Source organism: Erpetoichthys calabaricus, chromosome 4 (assembly GCF_900747795.2).
Source record: "Erpetoichthys calabaricus chromosome 4, fErpCal1.3, whole genome shotgun sequence".
Lineage (NCBI taxonomy): Eukaryota > Metazoa > Chordata > Cladistia > Polypteriformes > Polypteridae > Erpetoichthys > Erpetoichthys calabaricus.
In genome coordinates this window covers 213,755,891-213,781,751 of record NC_041397.2, presented here as the reverse complement: position 1 = coordinate 213,781,751, position 25,861 = coordinate 213,755,891, and the positions used below count along the sequence as shown (strand labels likewise).

The 25,861-nt window shown below is 37.3% G+C and overlaps 1 protein-coding gene across 4 annotated transcripts in view; it reads right to left on the bottom strand.

Moving 5' to 3' along the window:
- cntn5 (contactin 5) overlaps nucleotides 1-25,861 on the bottom strand; it is a 1,396,083-nt gene that overhangs the window by 205,479 nt on the left and 1,164,743 nt on the right. For 3 of the 4 annotated variants that reach the window (XM_051926456.1, XM_051926458.1, XM_051926457.1), the window contains one exon: nucleotides 15,823-15,976. In XM_051926456.1, the coding sequence (XP_051782416.1) occupies nucleotides 15,823-15,976 (154 nt within the window). The remainder of the gene's footprint in view (nucleotides 1-15,822; nucleotides 15,977-25,861) is intronic. The other variant, XM_028800281.2, reaches the window with a different exon arrangement.

The following is a 25,861-nucleotide window of genomic DNA, read 5'->3' as shown; positions in this document are numbered from 1 at the left end:
AAGAGTGTCAGACAGTGAATATCCACCAAAAGTTGGGTGTGCAATGGGTGAGAATGAAGATTTTTGGAGTGAGTTGGATGAACAGTGTACCCAAGAGGCAGAAAGTGGTGATTGGAGCAGATTTCAATGGGCATGTTGGTGAAGGGAACAGTGGAGATGAGGAGGTGATGGGTAGGTATGGTATCAAGGAAAGGAATGAAGAAGGTCAGAGGAATGTGGATTTTGCCAAAAGGATGGACATGGCTGTGGTGAATATGCATTTTAAGAAGAGGGGGGAACATAGGGTTACGTACAAGAGTGAAGGAAGATGCACACAGGTAGATTATATCCTATGCAGAACAGTTGATCTGAAGGAGATCGAAGGCTGCAAAGTAGTGGCAGGGGAAAGTGTAGTTAAGCAGCATAGGATGGTGGTCTGTAGGATGATGTTGGACACCAAGAAGAGGAAGAGAGTGAGGGCAGAGCCAAGGATCAAATGGTGGAAGTTGAAAATGGAAGACTGCAAGGTTCAGTTTAGGGAGGAGGTGAGACAGGAACTGGGTGACAGTGAAGAGTTACTAGACAGCTGGGAAACTACAGCAGATGTAGTAAGGTGACAGCAAGAAGGGTGCTTGGCATGACATCTGGAAAGAGGAAAGAGGCAAAGGAAACCTGGTGGTGGACTGAGAAAATACACCAGAGTATACAGAGGAAGAGGATGGCAAAGACAAAGTGGGATAGTCAGGGAGATGCAGAAAGTAGACAAGAGTACAAGGAGATAAGGCGCAAGGTGATGGGAGAGGTGGCGAAGGCTACAGAAAAGGCGTATGATGAGTTGTATGAGAGGTTGGGCACTAAGGAGGGAGAAAAGGACCTGTACCGATTGGCTAGACAGAAGGACCGAGCTGGGAAAGATGTGCAGCAGGTTAGGGTGATAAAGGATAAACATGGAAATGTACTCACAAGCGAGGAGAGTGTGTTGAGCAAATGGAAAGAGTACTTTGAGAGGCTGATGAATGAAGAGAAGGAGAGAGAGAAGAGGTTGGATGATGTGGAGATAGTGAATCAGGAAGTGCAACGGATTAGCAAGGAGGAAGTAAGGACAGCTGTGAAGAGGATGAAAAATGTAAAGGCCGTTTGTCCAGATGACATACCTGTGGAAGCGTGGAGGTGTTTAGGAGAGATGGCAGTGGAGTTTTTAACCAGATTGTTTAATGGAATCTTGGAAAGTGAGAGGATGCCTGAGGAGTGGAGAAGAAGTGTACTGGTGCTGATATTTAAGAATAAGCGGGATGTGCAGGACTGCAGTAACTACAGGGGAATAAAACTGATAAGCGACAGCATGAAGTTATGGGAAAGAGTAGTGGAAGCTAGGTTAAGAAGTGAGGTGATCATTAGTGAGCAGCAGTATGGTTTCATGCCAAGAAAGAAAGAGCACCACAGATGCAATGTTTGCTCTGAGGATGTTGATGAAGTTTACAGAAGGCCAGAAGGAGTTGCATTGCTTCTTTGTGGACCTGGAGAAAGCATATGACAGGGTGCCTTGAGAGGAGTTGTGGTATTGTATGAGGAAGTCGGGAGTGGCAGAGAAGTACGTAAGAGTTGTAGAGGATATGTACAAGGGAAGCGTGACTGTGGTGAGGTCTATGGCAGGAGTGACGGATGCATTCAAGGTTGAGGTGGGATTACATCAGGGATTGGCTCTGAGCCCCTTCTTATTTACAATGGTTATGTACAGGTTGACAGATGAGATTAGACAGGAGTCCCTGTGGACTATAATGTTTCCTAATGACGTGATCTGTAGCGATAGTAGGGAGCAGGTTGAGGAGATCCTGGAGAGGTGGAGATATCCTCTAGAGAGGACAGGAATGAAGGTCAGTAGGAACAAGACAGAATACATGTGTGTAAATGAGAGGGAGGTCAGTGGAATGGTGAGGATGCAGGGAGTAGAGTTGGTGAAGGTGGATGAGTTTAAATACTTGGGATCAACAGTACAGAGTAATGGGGATTGTAGAAGAGAGGTGAAAATGAGAGTGCAGGCAAGGTGGAATGGGTGGAGAAGAATGTCAGGAGTAATTTGTGACAGACGGGTATTAGGAAGAGTGAAAGGGAAGGTCTACAGGACGGTAGTGAGACCAGCTATGTTATATGGGTTGGAGATGGTGGCACTGACCGGAAAGCAGGGGACAGAGCTGGAGGTAGCAGAGTTAAAGATGCTAAATTTTGCACTGGGTGTGACAAGGATGGATAGGATTAGAAATGAGGACATTAGAGGGTCAGCTCAAGTTGGACGGTTGGGAGACAAAGTCAGAGAGGCGAGATTGCGATGGTTTGGACATGTGCAGAGGAGAGATGCTGGGTATATTGGGAGTAGGATGCTAAGGATGGGCGGCACGGTGGCGCAGTGGGTAGCGCTGCTGCCTCGCAGTTGGGAGATCTGGGGACCTGGGTTCGATTCCCGGGTCCTCCCTGCATGGAGTTTGCATGTTCTCCCCGTGTCTGCGTGGGTTTCCTCCGGGGGCTCCGGTTTCCTCCCACGGTCCAAAGACATGCAGGTTAGGTGGATTGGCGATTCTAAATTGGCCCTAGTGTGTGCTTGGTGTGTGGGTGTGTTTGTGTGTGTCCTGCGGTGGGTTGGCACCCTGCCCAGGATTGTTTCCTGCCTTGTGCCCTGTGTTGGCTGGGATTGGCTCCAGCAGACCCCCGTGACCCTGTTCGGATTCAGCGGGTTGGAAAATGGATGGATGGATGGATGGATGCTAAGGATAGAGCAGCCAGGCAACAGAAAAAGAGAAAGGCCTAAGAGAAGGTTTATGGATGTGGTGAAAGAGGACATGCAGGTGATGGGTGTAACAGAACAAGATGCACAGGACAGAAAGATATGGAAGAAGACGATCCGCTGTGGCAACCCCTAATGGGAGCAGCCGAAAGAAGAAGAAATTGTCATCATATCTGTCTGCCTGTGCTTTTGTCTCCGGATCCGAGTTCATTGAAATGTATTACGTTTTCTTCTAAGGGATTTGTAGATAAAATTTCATTTTTGTTGATATACTGTATCTCAAAAAATGCATGCTGTGCACATCTTACAAATTTTAAAAACTGCCATTTAAAAAGCGTTACAGAATTTTTGAAATTGTCTACCTTAAACCAGAAAAACTTTCAGTGAAACCTGCTTAGTTTATTGTTTAAAACTCATTATAGTGAGGTACTATATTATAATACCACAGTGCTCCCCTCCTGGAAATTTTTCACATTTAATTATTGTTTAACATTCAATAACAGTGGACTTAATATGAATTTTTGACACTGGCCAACAGAAAAAGTATTTTCAATATTAAAGTGAAAATAGATCTATGCAAATGTATTAAAATTACTTACAAATATTAAACATAAAATAATTGATTGCATAAGTATTCACTTCCTTCAAATCTGTCTTTAGTAGATGCACCTTTGGCAGCCATACAAGCTCTGAGTCTGTGTACACAGGTCTCTATCGCCTTTGCTCATCTGGATGCTGTAGTTACCCCCATTCTTCTTTGCAAAACTCCTCAAGCTCTGTTAGCTTGAATAGGGATCATGAATGTAAAGCCTATTTCAACTTCTACCACAATTCGTATGACTCAATCATTCCTGAACATTATCACTGTTGTTTTTAAAACCATTCCTATGTAGCTTTGGTTTTTATGTTTGAGGTCATTATCTTGCAGGAAAACAGATCTTGTTGCTAGGTGCAGGGTTCTTGTAGACTGCATCACATTTTCCTTCGAGATTTCCTTGTATTTTGTTGCATTCATTTTACCTTTAGCATCACAAGCCTCCCAGGGATTGCTGCGCAGAAACATCCCCTTAGTATGATGAGGCCAGACACCATCTTTTAAGGTGGGGATTGGTGTGTTTTTGATAATGTGAAGTGTGCAAACATGGTGTTAGTCTGATGGCCCAAAAGCTCAATTTTGGTCTCATCAGAATGCAGAACCATCTGAATGCAGAGTCTCCCATAAGCCTTCTGGCAAACTCTGTCCAAGATGTCACATAGGTTTTATTAACAGTGTCTTTCTCTTTGCCATTCTTGCATAAAGCTGCAACTGGTGAAGCACTCGGGCAACCTTTGTTGTATGCATGGTCACTCCAGTCTCATCCACTCTAGCTTGTAAATCCTTCAGAGGTATCAGAGGTCTCTTAGTGGCCTCCCACACTAGTCTCCTACTTGCATGGTCACTCAGTTTTTGTGGAGGGCCTGCTCTAGGCAGATTTACATCTGTGCCATCCTCTTTCCATTTCTTAATGATTGCTTTCACTGGACTCCAAGGGATATTCAGTGACTTGAATATTTTCTTTTGTCCATCCCCTAACTTGTGCTTTTAAATCACCTTTTCTTATGGATTCTTAAAGTGTTCTTTTTTCTACATTGTATAGGATAGGCCACCATACTGACTCAGCATAAGTTGGACCTTCCACATGCATGTGTGTTTATACTACTTGAAACTCCTTGACTCTAAAGTGAAGATCTCCATTGAGTTAATTATGTGACTTCTAAAGCCAATTGGCTGCACTAGTGAAGATTTATAATATTAAATTAAAGGGGGTGAATACTTATGCCATCCATCATTTTTGTGTTTTATATTTGTAATTAATTTAGATTACTTTGCAGAGATCTGCTTTCACTTTGACATTTAAAGAGCCTTCTTGTTTTGATCAATGACAAAAAAGCAAATGAAATCCATTAAGTCAATGTTGTATAACAACAAAATGAGGCAACTTCCACAGGGGTGAATACTTTTGTAGGCAGTGTATATTTCCCTGTTTTGCTTGTCTAATATGTACTCCTGACAGCAAAATAATTTCCCAAAATCAAATTACTCATATGCAGAGGAGGGTCTTCAACATAGATTTTAACTTTCCATTGGGTACAGGATAACTGCCCTGATAGTAGGAGTGGTGGCTCTGAGGCTAAGGATCTGCGCTGGCATCCCAAAGCTTGCTGGTTCGAATCCCCGTCACTGCCAAAAGAGATGCTACCCTGCTGGGCCCTTGAGCAAGGCCCTTAACCTTCAATTGCTCCAGGGGCGCTGTACGATGGCTGACCCTGCGCTCTGACCCCAAGGGGTATGCGAAAAAGATGCATTTCACTGCGTGTTGTCCTGTATAACTATGTATGTGACAAATAAATAAAGAATTATAGAATTAGTATATGTGTAAGACTGATTTAGTTATTTGAGTACTAATGATACACTGACATTCAATTAAAGACTATAGGGCTGGGGGTGAGGGTAGGAGTGGGGTCAGAATGGGAGGTGTGGACACGCGTGGTGTGTGCGAGTACACTTGAAAATACTGCCAAGTAGGTACCTAACACTGCCAGTATGTAACTGCATGAGGAATGCTATATTTAAAAAATATTAACGACAATTACTAACCTTAGATCTTCCAGCATGCAGATAATACTACAACTAACAAAAATACATCCATCAATGAAATGTTTACCTGTTATGGAATCTGTGGCCTTTAAAGACTATTTCAGCTACCATAAGCCTGTTTGAGCTTGGTTTCTAACAAAATGATACTCTAAATTACTATAAAAAATCATGTTTTATGTACCCCCCCTAACAAACATAATTACATTCTATTATCACTGTTATTTTTGAAAATGACTCATTGTTATAAAAATGTTTAATAAACATTTGTTTATAATGTATGGTATGTTTGCTGTATTGACTAATATGAATATGTTTAAAGACTAATGCATCAGGTTGTGTCATGTAGAATATAACTGGATGTCTCCATGTTTAGATTTTTGTTGTGTGTGTTTGCTTGTTATTGTGGGGTACAAAATCTGTACATTTTGGTTTATATTTCCATTATATTTTGTTCAAGACAAAACAACATGAACAAAATTCAGGACACATCAATTCAAATCCTCTTCCTATTTGTACCTCACTTTAAAAGCAGCTGCTCCAACAAAGAAAGGAAGACATGCTGGTGCCTAAGGCTATTGATTAGTTTATAACCTGGGCATCTGGGACAAAAGTAGCTACGTTATTTTACAGCCTGGGAAAGGAAGAAATGCCAATACTTCAGGCAACATCATCCATCTATCCATCCATTTTACAACCTGCTGAATCCGAACACAGGGTCAAGGGGGTCAGCTGGAGCCAATCCCAGCCAACACAGGGCACAAGGCAGGAACCAATCCCGGGCAGGGTGCCAACCCACCACAGGACACACACAAACACACCCACACACCAAGCACACATACACTAGGGCCAATTTAGAATTGCCAATCCACCTAACCTGCATGTCTTTGGACTGTGGAAGGAAACCCACGCAGACAAGGGGAGAACATGCAAACTCCACACAGGCAACATCAAAAAAGTTTTATTGTTTGGGAAAACAGATAGTGAATTAATTAATCATATTGACAGCCAGCCAATCAGAATATCTAACAATCACATCTTGCAAAACCCCTGGTAGAATTTTATAATAAATATGCCTCATCTGAAGAGTGACATAGAAGGGAGGAAGAAGAAGGGACGAAGACATCAGAAGAGAACAGAGCGACATCAACCTGCAGACGTTTTCATCTGCTCATCAGAAAAGCATCTAATGAATAACTACGAATGCTAGATCACAAGCTGCCTGCGACATTCATTCTTGTCATCTTTACTTTTTCATAAGTTTTTTTCTAAAGACTGTATATATATCCAGACTTTACTATCAGTCCTATTTCCTATTATTCTTTGTTCCAGTGATATTATTAATATTCCTGTAATAAATACCATGCTGCTTTTAACTTTCTATGGTATGTCTAGAGTGATTGAAATAATAAGGTAGATTTCTTTGAGCCCCTGGTGCAGCCAGAGATTTGCCATTACCTTTGTGCTGCGAGGTTTATTAAGGGCTGAGGGTGAAAGCTCCACCCAAAAGTAGGGAACGGTACGTAAAGTAAGGCATTCTTGCCTGATAAATGGCCTATAGTCAAGGATGCTGAGCCTTTGTATGTTTAAATATATTCTTGGAGACCAAAAGTAATATTTAGGTCAGAGATATCTTTAAAACATCGTATGTTGTTCATGCCGATAATAAGTAAGTCTCATGAAGTCCTAGGAGAGTGACAAGTTGTATTATTCATAAGGCACTTGTGTGGTTTAAAGTGCTAATGATTAACCAGCTGTGTGTTTGTCATTCATAGGGCACTGCTGAGTTTTTATTTGTATGCGTATAGCTATGTATGTGTGTGTTAATCTTAAAGTGCAACAGTAGATCAACCCCATAATGAATCTGATGAGTACACTTACCCCTAGGTAAAGGGGAAGTAGAGGGGAAAATCACGATAATACACTTGTTTTTGTTTTCTTGTCTTCATTAGGTTTACTTTTTTTTAGTGCTAACTAAAAATAAGGAATCATACAATTATGAAAAAAGGAAAAAGTAACACCACAAAATCATTTTCTGTTCTTCATTCATCACTTGGCTTTTTTGACAATTTTTTTAATAGTCCAAAAAATAAACCCATACGAATTACTATTTTTTTAGTTCATTTGTTAAATTCAAGATCATTATCTTGAGGTATCCTTGAAGAAAAAAGTCTTATTTAGCATTAAGAAATATTCATGTTAAAATGTCTGCTCTGCAAAAAGTAATGTTTCTTTATATGCATAATAATCTAATTTGTGAAGTGAAGTGAAGTGTTTTAACCCACCTCTCAGGTCGCATAAAGTATCACTGGTTTCCAAGACTAATTGTCAAAAGGGAATTGTCTTCTCCAACAATTTGGAGAAATAGAGGATAAAAGAAAGTAAACTCACGCCTTCTGTGTATCACTGTTTTTTGATGTGATTTTAAGTGGCTTTGACCTATTTTCCTTTAAAAAGCTAGCATCCCTGTTGTCTGTACCTTAAAATAAAATTCTAAAACAATATTTTTGATGTTGCAGAAAACTACCGCTTACTCATACATCCATACAGGTCACATTTGTATATACACTGTCATGTTGTCTCTTTCTTTTTCTGTCTTTGGTACCACGTGAAATCCCAACATGGAACCCACACTGATGGTGTTTAATGCTCTTTATATTGCTGTTTAGATGTGCAGTAATCAGCACAATATTCAAAAAGCACAGGGCATCGATCTTCTAGGATGTACAGATAAATTCGAAATTAATTTAAACTACATAACATTCTTCAATCCTTTTATTTAAATTAGGGGTTTTGGGGGGCCAGCACATATCCTGACAGTATCTTTATTATCTCAAATAAACTGTATTTCTTTTTCATCACTGAGAGCTGAATTGTAAATGGTGACTCTTCATGTTTTACTGACTTGATACCATCAGGTTATTCATTTTTAAACTCTCCTCGGCTGACTCGTCGAGGTGGGGGCATTGCCACTGTTTTTAAAAGTATGTTCTTGTGTCAGAGCCTTACAAGGGGTCTGTTTAGTAGCTTCGAACTGCAACTTTTCGAAGTGTGCAGCATCCCTTCTTTGTTGTTTCTGTGGTTTATAGACCTCCTGTAATTAATGATATCTTCATTTCTGAATTCTCTGATCTCCTCGTTGATATTACCCTCTCCCATGACATTATTGTTGGTGATTTTAACATTCATGTCTGTTGTTAATCGAAACCTTTGGTTAATGACTTTTTATCACTATTGGACTTATTTGATTTTATCCAGCATATTTATACGCCAACTCACTCTCTCGGTCACACCCTTGATCTTGTTCTTACACGTGATATTTCAGTTAATAATATTGATTTATGCAATGTTTCTTTTACTGATGACTTTTCTATAATGATGGATTTGAATATTACTGTTGATGTTCCTACTACTAGTTGTACTCCATGCTGTTCTCACTTTTTAAATTCTTCTGTTATATCCGATTTTAAAACCATATTCTCTGGTCTTGATATACTGTACATGTCCAATATTATGGTATTGATGATTCTGTTTTAGAATTTAATTCTTCTTGTAAAACGGTTTTAGACTCTATTGCTCTGCTCAAGATACACTGTAATAAGGGAAGACCTGTTCCCTGGCTAAATGAAACTACGTGACCGCTACGCTGCACCTGTTGAACTGCGGAACGGCGTTGGAAAAAAGATGGACTGATTGTTTCTAAACAGATTTTTAGGACTTCTCTATTCAACTTCCAGGTTGCAGTTAAGAAAGCTAAACATGATTTCTTCGCTGATTTAGTATCCCATCATTCTAAGAATTTTAGGGTCTTATTAAATTCAATTAATGCGGCCATTCACCCTCATTTTGTGACGGGATTAAATAGTACTGTTCTTTCATGTGAGTAGTTTCTTTCATTCTTTGTCATGTAAAATTGATACAATCCGCTGTGGTATTGTTCCAACTGGCTATGAACTTCCAACTGTTAGTCATGGCATTGTCTTGGAATCTTTTGATCTTGTCTCACTTTCACAGTTAAAAAGTACTATTGACACCCTTAAACCTACTCTCAGTCCTCTTGATATTGTACCATCACGCCTCTTAGTGGAAGCCTTTGATGTTTTGGGTCCACCTTTACTAGCCATTATCAATGGTTCTATTAGTGTGGGGGTTGTGCCCTCATTTTTTAAACATGCTGTGGTGTGTCCCTGTTTAAAAAAGGCAGAATCAGATCCTGGAGTTTTAGCCAATTTTTGCCCGATTTCCCAATTGCCATTTCTGGCTAAAATATTAGAAAGAATTATTTACAATCAATTGGTCGATCACCTTAACTCCAATAATTTATTTGGGATCTACCAATATGGCTTTAGGCGTTATCATGGTGTTGAGATGGCCTTCCTGTAGGTATTCAATGACATCTCTATTATTACTGACTCAGGTGGCGCTGCAGTCCTTGTCCTCCTTGACCTGTCCACTGCCTTTGACACTATTGACCATGAGATATTCCTATTGTGGATTGAACATCTTGTTGGGCTTAAAGGGGCTGCTCTTAACTGGTTCAGGACATAATGTATCTAATTGGTAGACACTCTTCAGTGACTTTAAATTCCTCTTTTTCATCTACTGCTCCTCTTAAATGTGGTGTTCCTCAGGGATCCATTTTGAGTCCTATTTTGTTCTCTATATCCCTTCACCCTATTGGAGCTATTTTTAGGGAATTTAACATTTCTTTTCACTGTTATGCTGATGATACACATCCCTTATTTATTTATTGGTTTACGGGTTTTTATTCCCGTCTGCAACTCTGCAATGAATCAACTGCACAACTGTCTTTTTGAATTAAATTAAGATCCTGGATGGCTAATAATTTTCTTGATCTGAGTCAAAATAAAACAGTGGTGCTTATAGTGGGTCCAGACCCCTGTGACCCTGTAGTTAGGATATAGCGGGTTGGGTAATGGATGGATGGATGGATGGACATTGACATCTGGTCCAAAGCAAATACCAGTTCTGGACTGGTCACCTGCTCAGTGCAGGCCACCCACTATGCATATGCTAATAGACTAATTTTGGTCAAAATAAAATGCATTTATTCAGGGAAGTGGGAGGATAAACAGAGTACCCAAATGACAAACCATGCAGACATTAGGAGAACTTGTGAAATTCACTCAGGCAGTGACTGAATGTAGCATTTAAATCTAGAACACTTTGACTTGTGAGGCAGCAGCCGTAAAAACTTTATCACTACACTGTCTAAAACAAAATTTAATAAAACTCAGCTATACTAAAACCAATTCTGAAAACATTCAATAAAGTCTCAATAAAATAAAGTGGAACAAATGTTTAGCTGTGGATACACATGAGCACCAGTGCAGTGCAATTAAAAGTAAATATACTCTGCAGGACTGGTTCATCCCAAGATTTAGAAGAAATATGATATTTGGAAGACCTCCTTATCTAATGCAGGTGATAAAGAAAGAATGTAATAAAGCAGGTAACAAAAGTAATAAAGAAAGAAGTAAAAGTACAAAAGGCATCTATTGTACAAAACACTCCAACAATAACTACAGAGCATTGAAAAGTTGGTAGCATTGCAGAACAAACTTGCTGAAAGTGAAACAGTTAAACTCAAGAGGTTCTTTTAGTATTTCACCAGTAAGGGAGCTGTCTAGTAGCAGTTGAAGTGTATAAACAGTAAAGGGTGAAATTTACAGAAAAGTAAATAATAAATGCTGTTATTTAGTGATTAGTGAAATAGAGTTCACTTTCATATATAGTTTTGTGAAATTTCCCCAAAAATTTGTTTTGGGCATGCTTTCAAAAATAATAAAAGTGAAACTCACAAAAATTAGGTTTTTATAGGTTGTTACAATTTATTGGTTTGGAAATCAAGGAATAAAACCCCAGTATGGTGGCCTATAAAACCTCCTTCCTTAGCCATCTTCCAACACCTCCAATTTTCCATGGCTCCTTTTGTTTGGCTCCACAAGTTCTCATCTGCCCCATGCAAACCTGCCTTGCATATTCACATGACCAGATCAGCCTCACGCTGTTCATCGGGGACAGAGATAAAACATCTGTACTAACTTTCTCTGACTCCATAAGCTAATCCAAGCCAGGATCCTTCTTTAGGCTAACTAGCAGCCACACACTTGCTTATGCGAATGGATTTTAACAGTGAGGAAACATCTATGAAGTTCTTGCAGGTAATGAGAAATGCAGCACATTTTTGCACTATAAATATAATATTTGCATATAAATCCTTATGTATTTTTTTGCAAAACACTGCACCCTGGGAAAATTTTAAGTAATCCAACTCTATAAAGTAGGTGATTGTAATGACTCTAATACCTTTAGGCCAGATACATTAATTTTAGTCAAGGGTAAGTTAATAGAAGCAAATGCTAAAGACAAGAGTGTGTTACTATGAGATAATATATTTTTTGTACAAGAGAGGTTATAATTTAATCATATGTTTTATTGCTTTTAAGAATCAATATTACGATCTGATAATATTATTTGCACTTTGATCTTTTTATTATAAAATGGTACTAAAGAAGTTCCAATGAAGAACTAGTAGGTTTATTCCAGGTATACAGTGAAAAAGCTATGAGAAAAGATTTAAGAAGTCAACATTTTTTCATCTTAAGCCAATGGCTGATAAAGGGCTTAAATGATGAAAGTGTTTAACAATATGAAGAATAAAAAGTGCAAATGTCGGCTGTTATGAAAAGATTGGTTCTTCAACAAGAGGACAGGAACACAAAAGGAAGCTGCCTAACATAATTACTAATATTAGGAATTAGTTATTCATACTGTGAAGCACAGATAGAAAGAATAGTTACACGAATTTAGTGTATCTGATAGTATTTTGGGGATTGTCAAATATCAATCTGAAGATATTTGGTAGATGTTAGGTGAACGTGTACTTACAAATTATTGTGCTTTGAAGAGAATATTCTTATTTAACACTTTGTTTAGCTTTCATATTCTTAAAAGGTCTTATACAGTAGCTGCTATTTGCCACAGTCAACAAAGGGAGTGGCTATAAACACATTTGTGTACGGCATAGTAAAGGTAGCCAGTAGAAGACATATAATTGCCTAACTTCCTCACATACCACCAAGTATGGTAGAAAGTGGGTTTAGTTTAACTTTGCCTGAATGCATCACTCCGCAAACCACAAGTCAACAATCAGTAACATGGACTTATGCATTATGATTAATGCATTTAATATGTTATGATATGTGTGATAAAATTTTGACAAGCTAGGCACACCTTTGAAATATTTGATCCTGTGTTTTTCAGGATCTAAGATTCTTTTTAAAGCCTACGTAGGATAGTCCTAGATTGCAATTGGCCTTTTTTCTCTTTTTAGAAGTCAAACAACTCATACTATTCAATATCACATGATAAGTGGATGCTGAAATTGTTGCACAGTATTTTTTATGCAGTAACCCACTCCAGATAGGAAAATCATACCATATTATATGTAGTGTTGTTTGCATATCCAAGCATAACATAGTTCAAAAAATGCAAAGTTAAACACCAACACACATATTAAAGGAAAGATGTCTTACAACAAAGGTTAAGAAATCATGGCATGTCTAAACATTTGCTGTTTTTGGCAAAATATACAGAATCTCTTTGACTTTTCATTTTTTTTTAAAAAAATGCATGGCACCAGTTTAATCCATTTAAGTTTAAGCAGTTTTTACTCTGTGGCAAAAACCAATTGTGGTAGGAGTTCCATTCTTCAAACAGCCACAAAGAAGAAGTGAGAGTGTAATATAATTGCAAACATAACAACAGTCTTTATAAGATAACACACAATAACATTAAAAAGTGAAAGCATTTTTGTACCAACACCATAAAACACTAAACAAGCTTGCCAGAGTTGCATAATGTATAGTGAATTTCCATTTTTATTCTTTTTGTTGATCATTCGATGTATAAACTATTCTGTTCATCCACTGCTAACCTGAATATGATACCAAAACATATGTAATGGCACTATCATATCTCTTTTGGCCTTCAGAAAATGTTTCTAACATTTTACCTTCTTCCACACTGGTGGAATAATCTAAGTTTCCCAGCAGGAAATAAATAAGCAGTTAAGTGAAATTTTTGCAGCTTGTCAGTAATACTTCTCCATTGCACTTTTTCTCAAACAATTGATGAATCTTTTTCTAACCACGGAAACCATTGTAGTGAGGCAAATCACTAGATAATATCTGCCTTTCATTGTTACTATACATTTTCAGGCAGCACTCAGGCATTACTTATATATTTAAAGTGTCATTTCTAATAGTAGTTAAGCATGTAAGAATCAATGTCTGTACAATTTTGCCCTGCTGTGTGCCTCAGTATCCAACTCTGAAATTTTAGCCTTTATTGAAAGAAATCCAGGCAAGTTGTAAATGTGAAGGTGATTCTGATGACTTCTGGCAAGTCAGGCCCTTCATTTAAGGTGTATTTGTCTCAGCAGCCCAGCATCCTTTCAATTAACTGAGCAGGCTAATGAGTGATGCTCTGGAATCACAAAAGAATGCTAATTATAGAGAAGCCAATAATAGTTTCAACACCTACAACATTAATTTTGAAAACTGAAGCCAAACAACAGATAAAAAACACCATTTATCTTCTTAAATCAAAAAGACTCAACCTTCAGCATAAAAAAGAAAAAAAAATGGTTCAAAATTCATGAACACAAGCTGTTATATTTTTAAACCAAATTAAATGAGTCACAATATAATATGGGATAAAAGCTTGTAACCAAAATGTGCTTTATGTTAGCTTCATTTAATTCTATCCAAATATGGCACAGATCATGCTACTAAAACTCTCATCACATTCTTTGTATCAATGAAATGTTTAGTTGGCAAAGACCTCATCAAAACTGAGTGGATTTCAATGGGTAAGAAATTGCAGCAAAAAGTCATTATTCATTATCCTGTGCCAGTATGTCAGGAAAGCAGCTCACAATCCACATATGTATACTGGAGGAGACATTTTTAATTAAAAACCAAATGTCATTTAAAACCAGAAAACAATATTAAATACATAATAATGCTGCCTTAAAAGCATTATCTAGGACCAAAGCTTGAATCTTGGAAGCCTCTATGTTTTCTTCTATCATTCTATTGCACAGCCTACTATTACAAAGAACTCTCATATGAACCCACATCCATGCTCTCTCCAGAAGAGCTAGTTCAGAGTTGCTAATCAGCCTAAATTGCATTTGGCTGGCATGTGACAGACCACCGGAGCACTTGGTGAATCTCTATTACACACAAGAATATCCAATCCAGACACAGGCAATGCCTGTTCTGGAATTTAAATCCTTGAAGATTTGAGGTAGGAACATTAATGAATACTGTAGACTCAAATGCACCATTTAATTTTGTTTAATAGTAATCTGACACAACCATGCAGAGTCCATTTTATGAAATTATCATTTTCCCTTCTTCCATCATCCTGCAGCAGTATTACTCTATGTCACTTACTACTTGTCACTTCTCACTGCTATGCTACTTATTTCTTCATCACATATTATTTGTTACTTATCACTCATAACACATCACTCTTCATTTCTCACTCATTATTTTCAGCCATTTTTAACAAAGTTAATTTTAGTTGAGTAGTGGCAGTGATAGAAATATGGGGAAAAGATAGGATTTAGGTAAAAGAGCTACATGTGCAATAATACTCATTTATTCAAATACTGTATGTATGTTTCAGCATCATTTCCGAATGGCTGGAGTGATTTTCATGAAACTTGGTACATGTTTCTCATTGTTTTCGACTAAAAATACTGTAGGGTGAAATCAACCCTAACCCACCCCCTTCTCTTGATCTTGCGGTCTTGTATGCATGTTATCATTCAGTTGACACTCGGAACGACCACCAGAGGGCGAACTGGTGGTGACTGCCAGCATTCTTTATGTTTGAGCACCACCGCGCCCCTGTTGCTTTTGAAATTAAATAGAGTTGGCCAGTTCTGAGTGTCAACTGGATGATAACATACATACAAGACCACAAGACAAGCACATTACTGAGTCTTCATTGTTTGTTAATTTACTTTTTTAGATCTGACCAATTAGCCTAACACTAACCTATTGTACATGCCTGGAACCCGGAGCAAATCTCACACAAATGTGGGGAGAACATGGAAGCTTCATACCGGGCATGACTCAGCCAGGAATAAAAAGCTCTGTTCTGATGATTGCTGGCTGTTAAACAAAACAACAATCCCTCATAAAGAGTACAGTATGTAGACTAATGTATCAGTTTACTGTATTGTTTCATGGAATAACTCATTTTCATTTTTTGTAAAGACCTACCAAATTTTGATTCTTTCTTTCTCTAGTTAATCATTATTTACAGAGTATTTTTTTATTTTTTGTAATGTGATATTCCCATTATCTTCACAGGATTGAAGGTGTCTTACCTCTTGTTAAACTGAAGACTCTTGTCTCCTTTTTTCCAGCTGATACGTGGCTTTGGAGATGCTTGTGGTTTACATTCTATAACAATTTCTTTCCCAACTGTCACAACAACAGTATTCCTTGCTGGACTTGACTGGAAACTGGGAGCAGCAGCTGCTTGAAAAGAAGATATGCATACATATTAGATGTGTTTTCTTGTCATCTAGCAAGGTAATGGTAGCCATTATGATAAAATGTATTTTTGTTCATAACAATATCCTGACTTGGGAAGCTGTATCGTGTAAGCAAATGAAATAAATAGCAGGGCCGAAAAAACATTGTTTCTAAAAAAAAACGAGGGTTGTTAGTATTAAAACAACTGGCATACAGAGCACAAAGCAAAGAAATCTGACACTAGTTTTTGTTCAAAAGGGTGTAAAGAGATTTTTGTTCACGACAACAACTGTCATTATTTAGTTTTTAAATTTGAGTTGAAGAAAAAGAAATAAATTTTAGGACTGCAGAGCACACAGACAGCTGGGTACAATGTGGTAACTAACCTTTTAATGATGCCCCAATGCATTGTAACGCCCATTCATTTATGCCCCCCAGCCCATACTTACATGGAGCAAATTTAGAATCACCAATTAGCTCAACAAGCATGTCTTTGGGATCTTGAGAGAATATCTAGAGAATCTAGAGAAAATCCCATATACATAACTAAATTAGCCCAGTAAGAATTCACATGAAGGCATGAGTGACTGTGTCCCGTGATGGAGTAGCACTCCTACACCTAATGCTGCTAGGATAAGCACTGTCTCCCCTTGTCCATAAACTCGATGAGTGGGTTAGAAAATGATTGAATAGATCATAAACAGCCTCCCAGCTTTTAAACCTGGCCTGGGCACTCTCCCCATATCCACAAGGATTTTCTCTGGATACTTCAGTTTTTTGCTAGATCCCAAAGATGTATGCATGATGCTGATTGTGACACTAAATCGTTCCTGTGAGCAAATAATAAATAATTTGTGTCATGTTAGACTAAAGTTTGCAAAGCAGATTCCTCTAAAATATAGCAATATGTGCTAGTAAAATCTACAGTATATAAGACATAACATAAAATAACATTCTCAAACTGTCTTTATCCAAATCAGGGTCACCGGTGCCAAGGAGCACCACAAAGCAGGAAACAGCAACAGACAGGCCCCCAAATTCATCAAAGCTCCCATTCATGCAAACATTTGTGAGCACATTTGAAATTGTGAATTAACCTAACATACATCTTTGGGAACATGGAAAAAAAATCCCATGCAGATACAGGGGGAATGTACATATTCCAAAAGGATAACATCCAGAGACAGGATTCAAGACAAAAATGTTGAATCTGTAAGGAAATGGTGCTACCCCTGTGCCATCAATTCAGATACAAGTTGCAATATAATATATACAATGATTTAGAATATATCCTTTGTCTCAGTGAGACTTTATGAAATGTGTATTTACTTTATTGCATTTGTTTATGTTAAAGGTTACATACTTTAATTAAAAATAAACAAATGAAATCTAATCAAACCTGTAGAGAGAGAGGATACTCTGTGCTTATGAGGTAAATTGTCATAACAATAACATTTAAAATGTATCAGGCCTGGACAGTTTAGCAGCAATGCTTGCCTTCAGTTTGATATCTAAAGTGTGGGTACAGCTCACTGACCGTGCCATCTGATGGATGACTTTAGTTAAATGAGCTCATTGATAGGGCTGTGATTAAATAAGGAGGCAAAAAGCTCCTATGCATTTTAATCACATGGTGTAACAATGTTACAGGGGCAATTTTTAAAGTTGGACTCTAAGGAGTAGGCGTGCCAAACACCCAGCATGCACAAGTAAGCACTAGATTTAACTGAATTTTTTGCTGAAATTCACATCATTAAAGAAATGTACAGCAGCCTTTTACATTCTTTGTAGAGTTTCTTCCAAAGTTTTCATGGATATTTATATGTTGAAAAGATGAACAGAAGTTTAAAAACAAAAAATTTCACCTTCTGTACGTAGCATTTATTATTTTTAAATGTTTAGGTTTGAATATTGCAATATGTAACACAAACAAATAAACTATAATTCTTACAACTAACCTTTAGTTTAAAATGTAACAGATTTCAATTAGAAACAGGGTGGCATATGCAACAATTTAAAATTGATACTTCAAACATATAGTACTACATATTCATTCTGGGATCTGCTAAATTGAATCATTTTATAGGCAGAGCTTGTCAAGGCAGCACTGTGCTTAAAGCAGGAACCAGTACAGAACGCTCATTACGGTGTACATTTATATACAGTACATACCATATCATTAAATATACCATACAAAAATACTATATAAATAGTTAAATCTTTATACTCATGTCCAAATACACAGTGCATCTTTTCACTAGCTCTAAGACTGCTCTTGTGAGGGCAGAATGTCAGAAGTCTGTGATTCGGCAGTGTATTAATTTTCAAAGTAGCCTTCTAACATGCATGGCTCTTATTAATCTGAAGCAGTTTCCAGTCCCCATAAGTGCCACTCATGCAAATCTTTGAAAAATGCATTGTTGTTTTCTCATCTCATGATGCTCCTAACCAGGTTGTGGAAGTAATTTTAGATCACAAAGCACTTCTTGTTTGTGTTCTCAATAAAACACTTCAACTGGACACTTGGCAGAAGTAGGCAGCAACATCTGATGCGTACAAAAGAGGAATTGATCAAAAGCTTGCTGTTATCCTAGAGGACCACAGATTGATTCCTGTCTCAGGAAAGCATTACCTGCAAGTCTGTTTCTTTCACAAAGAAATCCAATGGTATTTCATTTTGGGTGAGTACACTATTCTGCAAAGTTGCATGCACATAGTATTGTTTAGTATAAATGCTTCATACAAAAGGAAAAACAAAGGAATGAATGACAGAATATCACATAATTTGTTATGTTTACCTTTACATGAATTTCAGCTCATATAAAGAAAAAATTACTAGTAACCATAAGCACAAAAATGTAGTGTTTCCAATGCCAAAAAAGGATGTTAAACACAGGATCTAATTTTAAGATGATAATAACCTGCAATAAAACACGACACAAATTCTCTGTTATGTAACCTGATAAAACTAAATAAAAAAAAAACTGATATAAAATCTGATGTAAATACAGTATTAGTGAGCATTATATTCAGGGCTAGGATTTTTTGAAGTTGTGCAGAACACCTATTTCACATTAATTTCCCTCTTCATTCTCAGTGTGGAAATATCAAATAAATGGACATCATTCCCACATCTCCTCCCCCCCTCCTTCACACATGGGCACATCTCCAGTCTGCAGAACACACACTTCTTCGCTTTACAGTGATTATCAGTCATCTAAGAGCCAATTTAATGTCAAAGCATCCCACAAGCAATTTTTGTGAAACAGAATCAATAGTGTGAATTTTTCTCCAGCTAAAAAACATGAATGTTTCTAGAGTCCTCAATTTTGGAAATGGACTGAGGAGCCAAAAAAAATCAGTTTTCCAAGTTTTCGGGGATACCTAGGTTGATTGCTGTCTATGTCAATGGCAATTTCCATTTAAATTGTTAAGGTATTTTAAAACACATGGCAACATACACACATAACAAACAGCCTGGATGGTGCTTAGTACAACCATTGGATTTAATATATCTGCAATAGCCCATCTTGAGATCTTCCTGTTTAGATGTCAGTTCACTGTTCTCAGATTTATTATTTTTTACCATTAGCTTTATTTTTCAATTTTTTGAGCTTTTTCTGGTGTTTATGGCATCTACTTAGATTTCCTGTTTATCTCAAATGTACTCTTTCTGGACTTGTTTATTGTTGTCATCTGGTGTTCTGTATATGACCGCTGTCTGTTAGTGCAGACTTGGTCCAGTGTTCCAGACCATCAGTGTCAGGATGGAAAATAGACATAAACCAAACACGGAACCCTGGACAGAGGATAGAGTGAGTAGCTATTATATGGCAAAAGTATGTTATCAGTTGTAACATTTTATAAAATAAAATTAAATAAAAATATAATAGTTCAGCTTTGTTCGTTAGCTACATATTGCAGCAAACAGCTTACACTATGTAGAGTTGGGTGATGTGTACAATTCTCAGGTTGATCAATCGACCCCTTAAACATCACCAACTGACAACGTTTTCACTTGAGGGTTATGAGGGGCATCACCATTTTAAATGAGTTAACCAAAATTGCTTTTCTTAATTATTCCTGTAATTTTCAACAAGGCTACAGGATGTCTTCATTTCTAATGGCAATGCACATTATACCTTGTTAATATAGAAAAGCACAGATGGGCAAATGGGCGGCTAAGAAGAAATCAACTTCCATTTGGCAATGTTTTGCTTTCAAAGCAAATAAACATGGTGAACCAAACAATTTATCCAAAGTTATTTTGTGACTAATGTAAAGGAAAATGTACTTTGAAACTGCCTGTCTGTTAAACTAGAGCATCCTGACTTTGGTTAAGCCAGCACATTTATATTAGAAGATGAGGTCATATAAACTGTAATACAGGGCGAGTGAAAATTATGTTAACACTAATGGATTATTTTTATCTCGACCACACCTTTCAAGGTCGATGGATAGGTTGTGGTGGACCATTGCCTGATTTGACACCTAGTGATTTCTGGTTGTGGGGTATGGTGAAGGAGTGCATGTATAGCAGGAAAGTTTGTGATATCAATGACCTGAAGTACAGAACACGGACTGTGGTATCATTTATTCCCCATGAAATGTGTGTCCAGGCTTTAAATGGTACTGTTGCTCGTTGGTTTTTGTGTGTTGAACATGAATAGTTTGAGACATTCTTGTAAATCATCTTGCACATATGAAGTATGTTTTGTGAATAAATTGTTTCCACCATTCAAATATTAACATCATTTTGACTCACCCGTGTTTTACTTTATATTTAATTCTCTGATAAGAGATTAAGTAAGAAAAATCTTATTTCTATGAATTAGATATTTCCTTAAGACTTTTAACTAACTCAAGACTTCTAACTAACTGTTTTACTTTAAAGTTGAACTAATTTGGGACTTTACTTAATACTAGGCTACATAAATCTATGCAAAGTATATAGAAAGCAATGATGATGAAAGGTAAACATTAGAATTGTACGTGAAGCATAATTATCTTTGTGCAACTCATTGCTGGATGATGATCAACCATCAGGGTGACCTGGGTGTGACCACTGGCACATGAAAGAAAAAAAGTATTGCAGTTGCTGTACCGAGACCTGCCCCAACCCCCTGCAAGTCATCACTTCCCCTTTGCAGTATGGTAAATATGTAAAAGCTATTGATTAATTTTGCCACATAATTAGGAAATATTAAGGCAATCGTAAGATCACATTTATTTATATTTTGTGTATTACTGCATTGAACGTTAGGCAAAACCATTAGAATGTTGCCGCAACAGGATTTCACAATGTTGAAATCAGACCTGTCAAAGTAGTGCTACCTTCAACCATTCCCCTTAACTCCAGAGTGGATGGTTAGAATCAATTGAGACTTCTTCTTCTGTCACCAACTGACCTGTAGATTATGCCCTAGAAATTTCACTCCTAACTAAAAGTAGCTGTGTTGTAGCTTTAGTCATGAAATTTCTAATGTCTAGCTCTTATTTAATAGAACCAACATTTTTCTGTTTCTAAGATAGGCACAAGAGTAAACAAAAGTGTGCTTTGAGATTGTTGCAACCTTCAGGATATAGTTTTCTATCCATCCATCGGTCCATTTTGAAATCAGCTTAATCAAAGTCAGGGTCGTGGGATATGTCACTTTTTGAAAAACAAATAAAAATGAGAAGGCAAAATGTTTTATTGACTTCAGTCTGTGTCAGAAATTACAAAAATTGATTGACATAAATTATCCTGAATCACTCAACATACAGTAAGCATATGGTTAAAAAAATGTTACATTTCTCACTGGGAAAAGTTTCTGTTCTGGTTTCCTCCCACAGTCCAAAGACATGCTGGTTAGGTGGATTGGCGATTCTAAATTGGCCCTAGTGTATGCTTGGTGTTTGTGTGTGTCCTGCAGTGGGTTGGCACCCTGCCAAGGATTGGTTCCTGCCTTGTGCCCTGTGTTGGCTGGAATTGGCTCCAGCAGACAACCGTGACCCTGTGTTCGGATTCAGCGGGTTGGAAAATGGATGGATGGATGGAAAAGTTTCTGTATTTGCCACTTAATCAGAAACAGTTATAGCAAGGAAAGTTAAACACAGCACAACAAAACTTAAAGAAATTGGGTGTTAAAATTAAACATTGACATGTATGTAGTTAATAAATGGCCAATCTACGTGCAGAATTTATTTACTGAGGCTTAAGTGTCATCCAATCAATCATTAGTGTAATTATGAAAAAGCTGTCTGATTGGTTTATCTTACTTAGCAGACAGAACAGGTGTTTGTTTATGAAGGTAAAAATTAACTGCCAGACACATCAGTTTCATTTCGATTTATCCAGCTGTGTGAAATGAAATCAGTTCAATCTCTGATAAACTGAGAAAGTATAAAGTTTTTCTGGAATGAAGACTACCATTTTGGTATCCATCTGGTCACTTTCTTCTGGAAAGTGAAAATTGCCAGAGAATTTTCAAGGAAATAAATCTTGGACTAAAGAACTAAAGAGGAACCAGAAGTAGGTATGCAATAAAAATGTCTTATAAACTGCATACCATAATTGATAATTACAACAATAAAACAAAAACACCAAAGATGCTGTTTTGTTGAAATGTCTCATTTCTAAAATGGCCAAACTAAAACCAATAGTGTATATTTAAAATAAATTGTTTTTATCTTGCATATCACAGCTCGTCATTCTATAACAAGACAGCAACTACATATTCTTTCAATGCACCATATTTTTATTTTTTTTACCAATTTACACTCTTCTGTGACAAGAAAATGTAACTACAGTATGTCGACAGTTTACTGCATGCTTTTCTTCTCAGAATAAATGTTTATTACTTGCAATACAGTATATACTGGAAATAAATTAATATATTAGTCTAACTGATATGAGTGTAGAAAATACAAACATTTAAAGCTTACATAAAGTGTGAACAAAAATAAGAGCTTAGAAAGTCATAAAACACCATCCAGAATTTACTTAAAAGTAAGTTATGATTCACTAATTTTTTTGCTGTAAGTTACCTGGAGGCTACCCTGATGCAACAAACAATCAGGAAGCTAAGCTTTAAGAGCAAAAGTATAAACAGTAAAAGTATTTTTAAACGTATAAACAGTGCAAAGTAAATCTTTCACTGCTTTTAAAATACATAAAATAATAGTTTGTGAAACAGTGGAGCAAAATATTTGAGTTTTCCTTTGTATACAGTTTTGTGAAATTGATGATAAAATTTGTTTTGCATGCTCACTCACTCACTTAAAAATTTTAGGGAGTATTCATAGTTTTTTGAGTGAAAAACAAGAAGAATTACACCATAAAATTTTGTCCATACTTTTTATTTTTTGCAGCTGTGTAGCACAGGTAATCCACGGCACAACAGCAAAATCAATGTAATTTTATGTCTCTAGTTCATATCACAGCAAGGGAGTAAAATGCCTTTTTAAGACAAGAAGCATTGTTAACTACCCCAGTGGGCGCTGTTTTTTTAAGTTTTTAATTACTTCATCAGTATGCATGTCATGCTCTTGTCCTTCCTTAACTTTACTTTGAAAACTGCACTACAAATGCCCATGTTCCATTTAGAAAAAAGGACTGAAGACATTTTTCTCAGGTCTCATCACTGACACAATCAATGCTATTGAACGCTGGTATCCAGGGGGCTCATGCAAAAATGTTGTGTAAGCCCGTTTCCACACTCACATCACAATCTATAAAACCTAAACTTGGCTAAAGCCATGCACATTTTCACGCCAGCTAAATGCTTGGCGTACGCAAGTTCTCTGCTCAGTTTTGCAAACTGTCGGCACCCAGCGTCAAAGCAGTGCTTTTGTTCCAGTGTGGTTTCCCTTTCTTTTTTAGATCCACTTCCCTGACGCGGCTTTATCAAATACACTGAAATTAACCGCATATTTTTTATTAGTTTAAGGCATCTGATTGTAATTAACCTGTAACAATATAATGGTCCACGGAATGGCCAAAACTATTCCAAATACCATAGCTGCTTTAGCGTTGTTACTCTTATGTATTTATCCCACTGTATCTGAGTGTGGAATCACAGCTCTACAGCAGCTGATCGGAAAGAGAATTATCGGTATACAGCATCAAGCACACACTGCCTCAGCCATGCGCACAATCTATTGAACTGCTCTCAAACGGCAAACGCTTTAGGGCCTTTCGTGTACGGACCTTGCGGTTCAGAAACAGTTTCATCCCAAGAACTATAAACATACTCAATCAGTCCATCAAGTGCTCCTTGTAGAACTGTTTGTACTTATAAGTACAATTACCTCACTGTAAACTTGCGATACAGTTATAATATTGCACAACCTGAGCCACTTTATAAAGAACGTATTTACATATGATGACAATATCATTTTTAAGATGAAATGCAGAAAAATATGTTTATTTAAATGATGTTAACATTTTATCTGTATAATGTAATAATCTACATTGTTAATAATTAAACATGTGAGGACACGGTGGCGCAGCGCTAGCGATGATCTGGTGCCACATTCAGATATTGTTCCTGCCTCTCATTGTATGCTTGCTGGGACTGGCATGACCCTGAATGGATAGATGAATGGAATAATTAAACATATACCACAAAGATATTTCAACGTTCCTTAAAAGTTTTGAAGAATCGGCGTTCCAAGTTTACAGATGGCTTAACATCTGTTACAGAGCTGATTGTGTGGTGATTGGGTACTTGAAGAATGAAAAGTAAGGACAGGAATTGGAGGTTAGTACGTTTGAAAGAGACAGTACTTCTGCAATAAATTATTTCATTGAAGGTCTCGCACTGCGCAGCAAGCATCTTGCGGGAGGCAGGAACAATCTCTGGACGAGGCGCCAGTTTGTCACTATCACTGCGCCACCGTGTTCCCATGTTTAATAACATGATTTAACTCCTATCATCATGAAAATGATGTCAAGTATACATTGCAATATTTTAATTATTCAGAGAGCTGTAATATCATGAATGTAATGGATTCTGTGTCCTGTCGGAGGGAAAGCCCATTTAAGAAGCACATAGTGATTCACACACATACAGCACTTAGAAGAAAAACAAAGCATTTAACGTGCTACTTAGTTACGATGGTATTTGAGAAACTAGTAAATTAAACGATTTAAAGATAAAGTTTATGATGTTCTGCTTTAATGACAAAATAAACTACGTGATTAAAGTGGAAAGTTAGAGATTAAAGTTGACATTTCAAGCTTTTTTCCCACTGTGTTGCTATTTTTTTTCTTTTCTCTGTACCCTAATAAGCTTTCATATGACACTCAGACAGTGGGCTACGACTCACCTTTTCATGGCGACTTTGATATCTGACTACTTTTTAATTTCGGGCACTATGCGACTTTGTGAACTTGAGCTTTGAGTTTCTCCGACACTCTATGTCACTCGATCAACTTCATTTTGTTGTTTATACCACTGTTAAAACCAACAAATAGTACGTTTTTCCTTGCCTACACTTGGTATTCGCTGAAATTCTTCTATTTTCCCCGTGCTTTTGCCATTGCCTTTTCACAAAACGCTGAGCTTAAGGGCTATTTATATTGATTTGCATATTCAAAGAAATGAAATTCTGGGAGGAGTTTGGGGAGTGGCAGCAGGGGCGTGCACGTGCGTTACTTTTAATGCTGACCGGGATTTATGGAGTGGAAGAACATGGAAGCTGGCGAACGCACAGATTTATACATCTGGATTTATTTGTGCGTACGCACATTTCTGCTTTTGTCCATACACCTTGTTTTAGTGTGAATTCTACGCACGCCATTATGCATGAGGCCCCAGGTGTAAATCTTTACTTCTCTCCTCCACTTGAGGAAACTGGCATATCCTTTTTACCTCAAAAATCCTCCTCTGCCACTGCTATTCA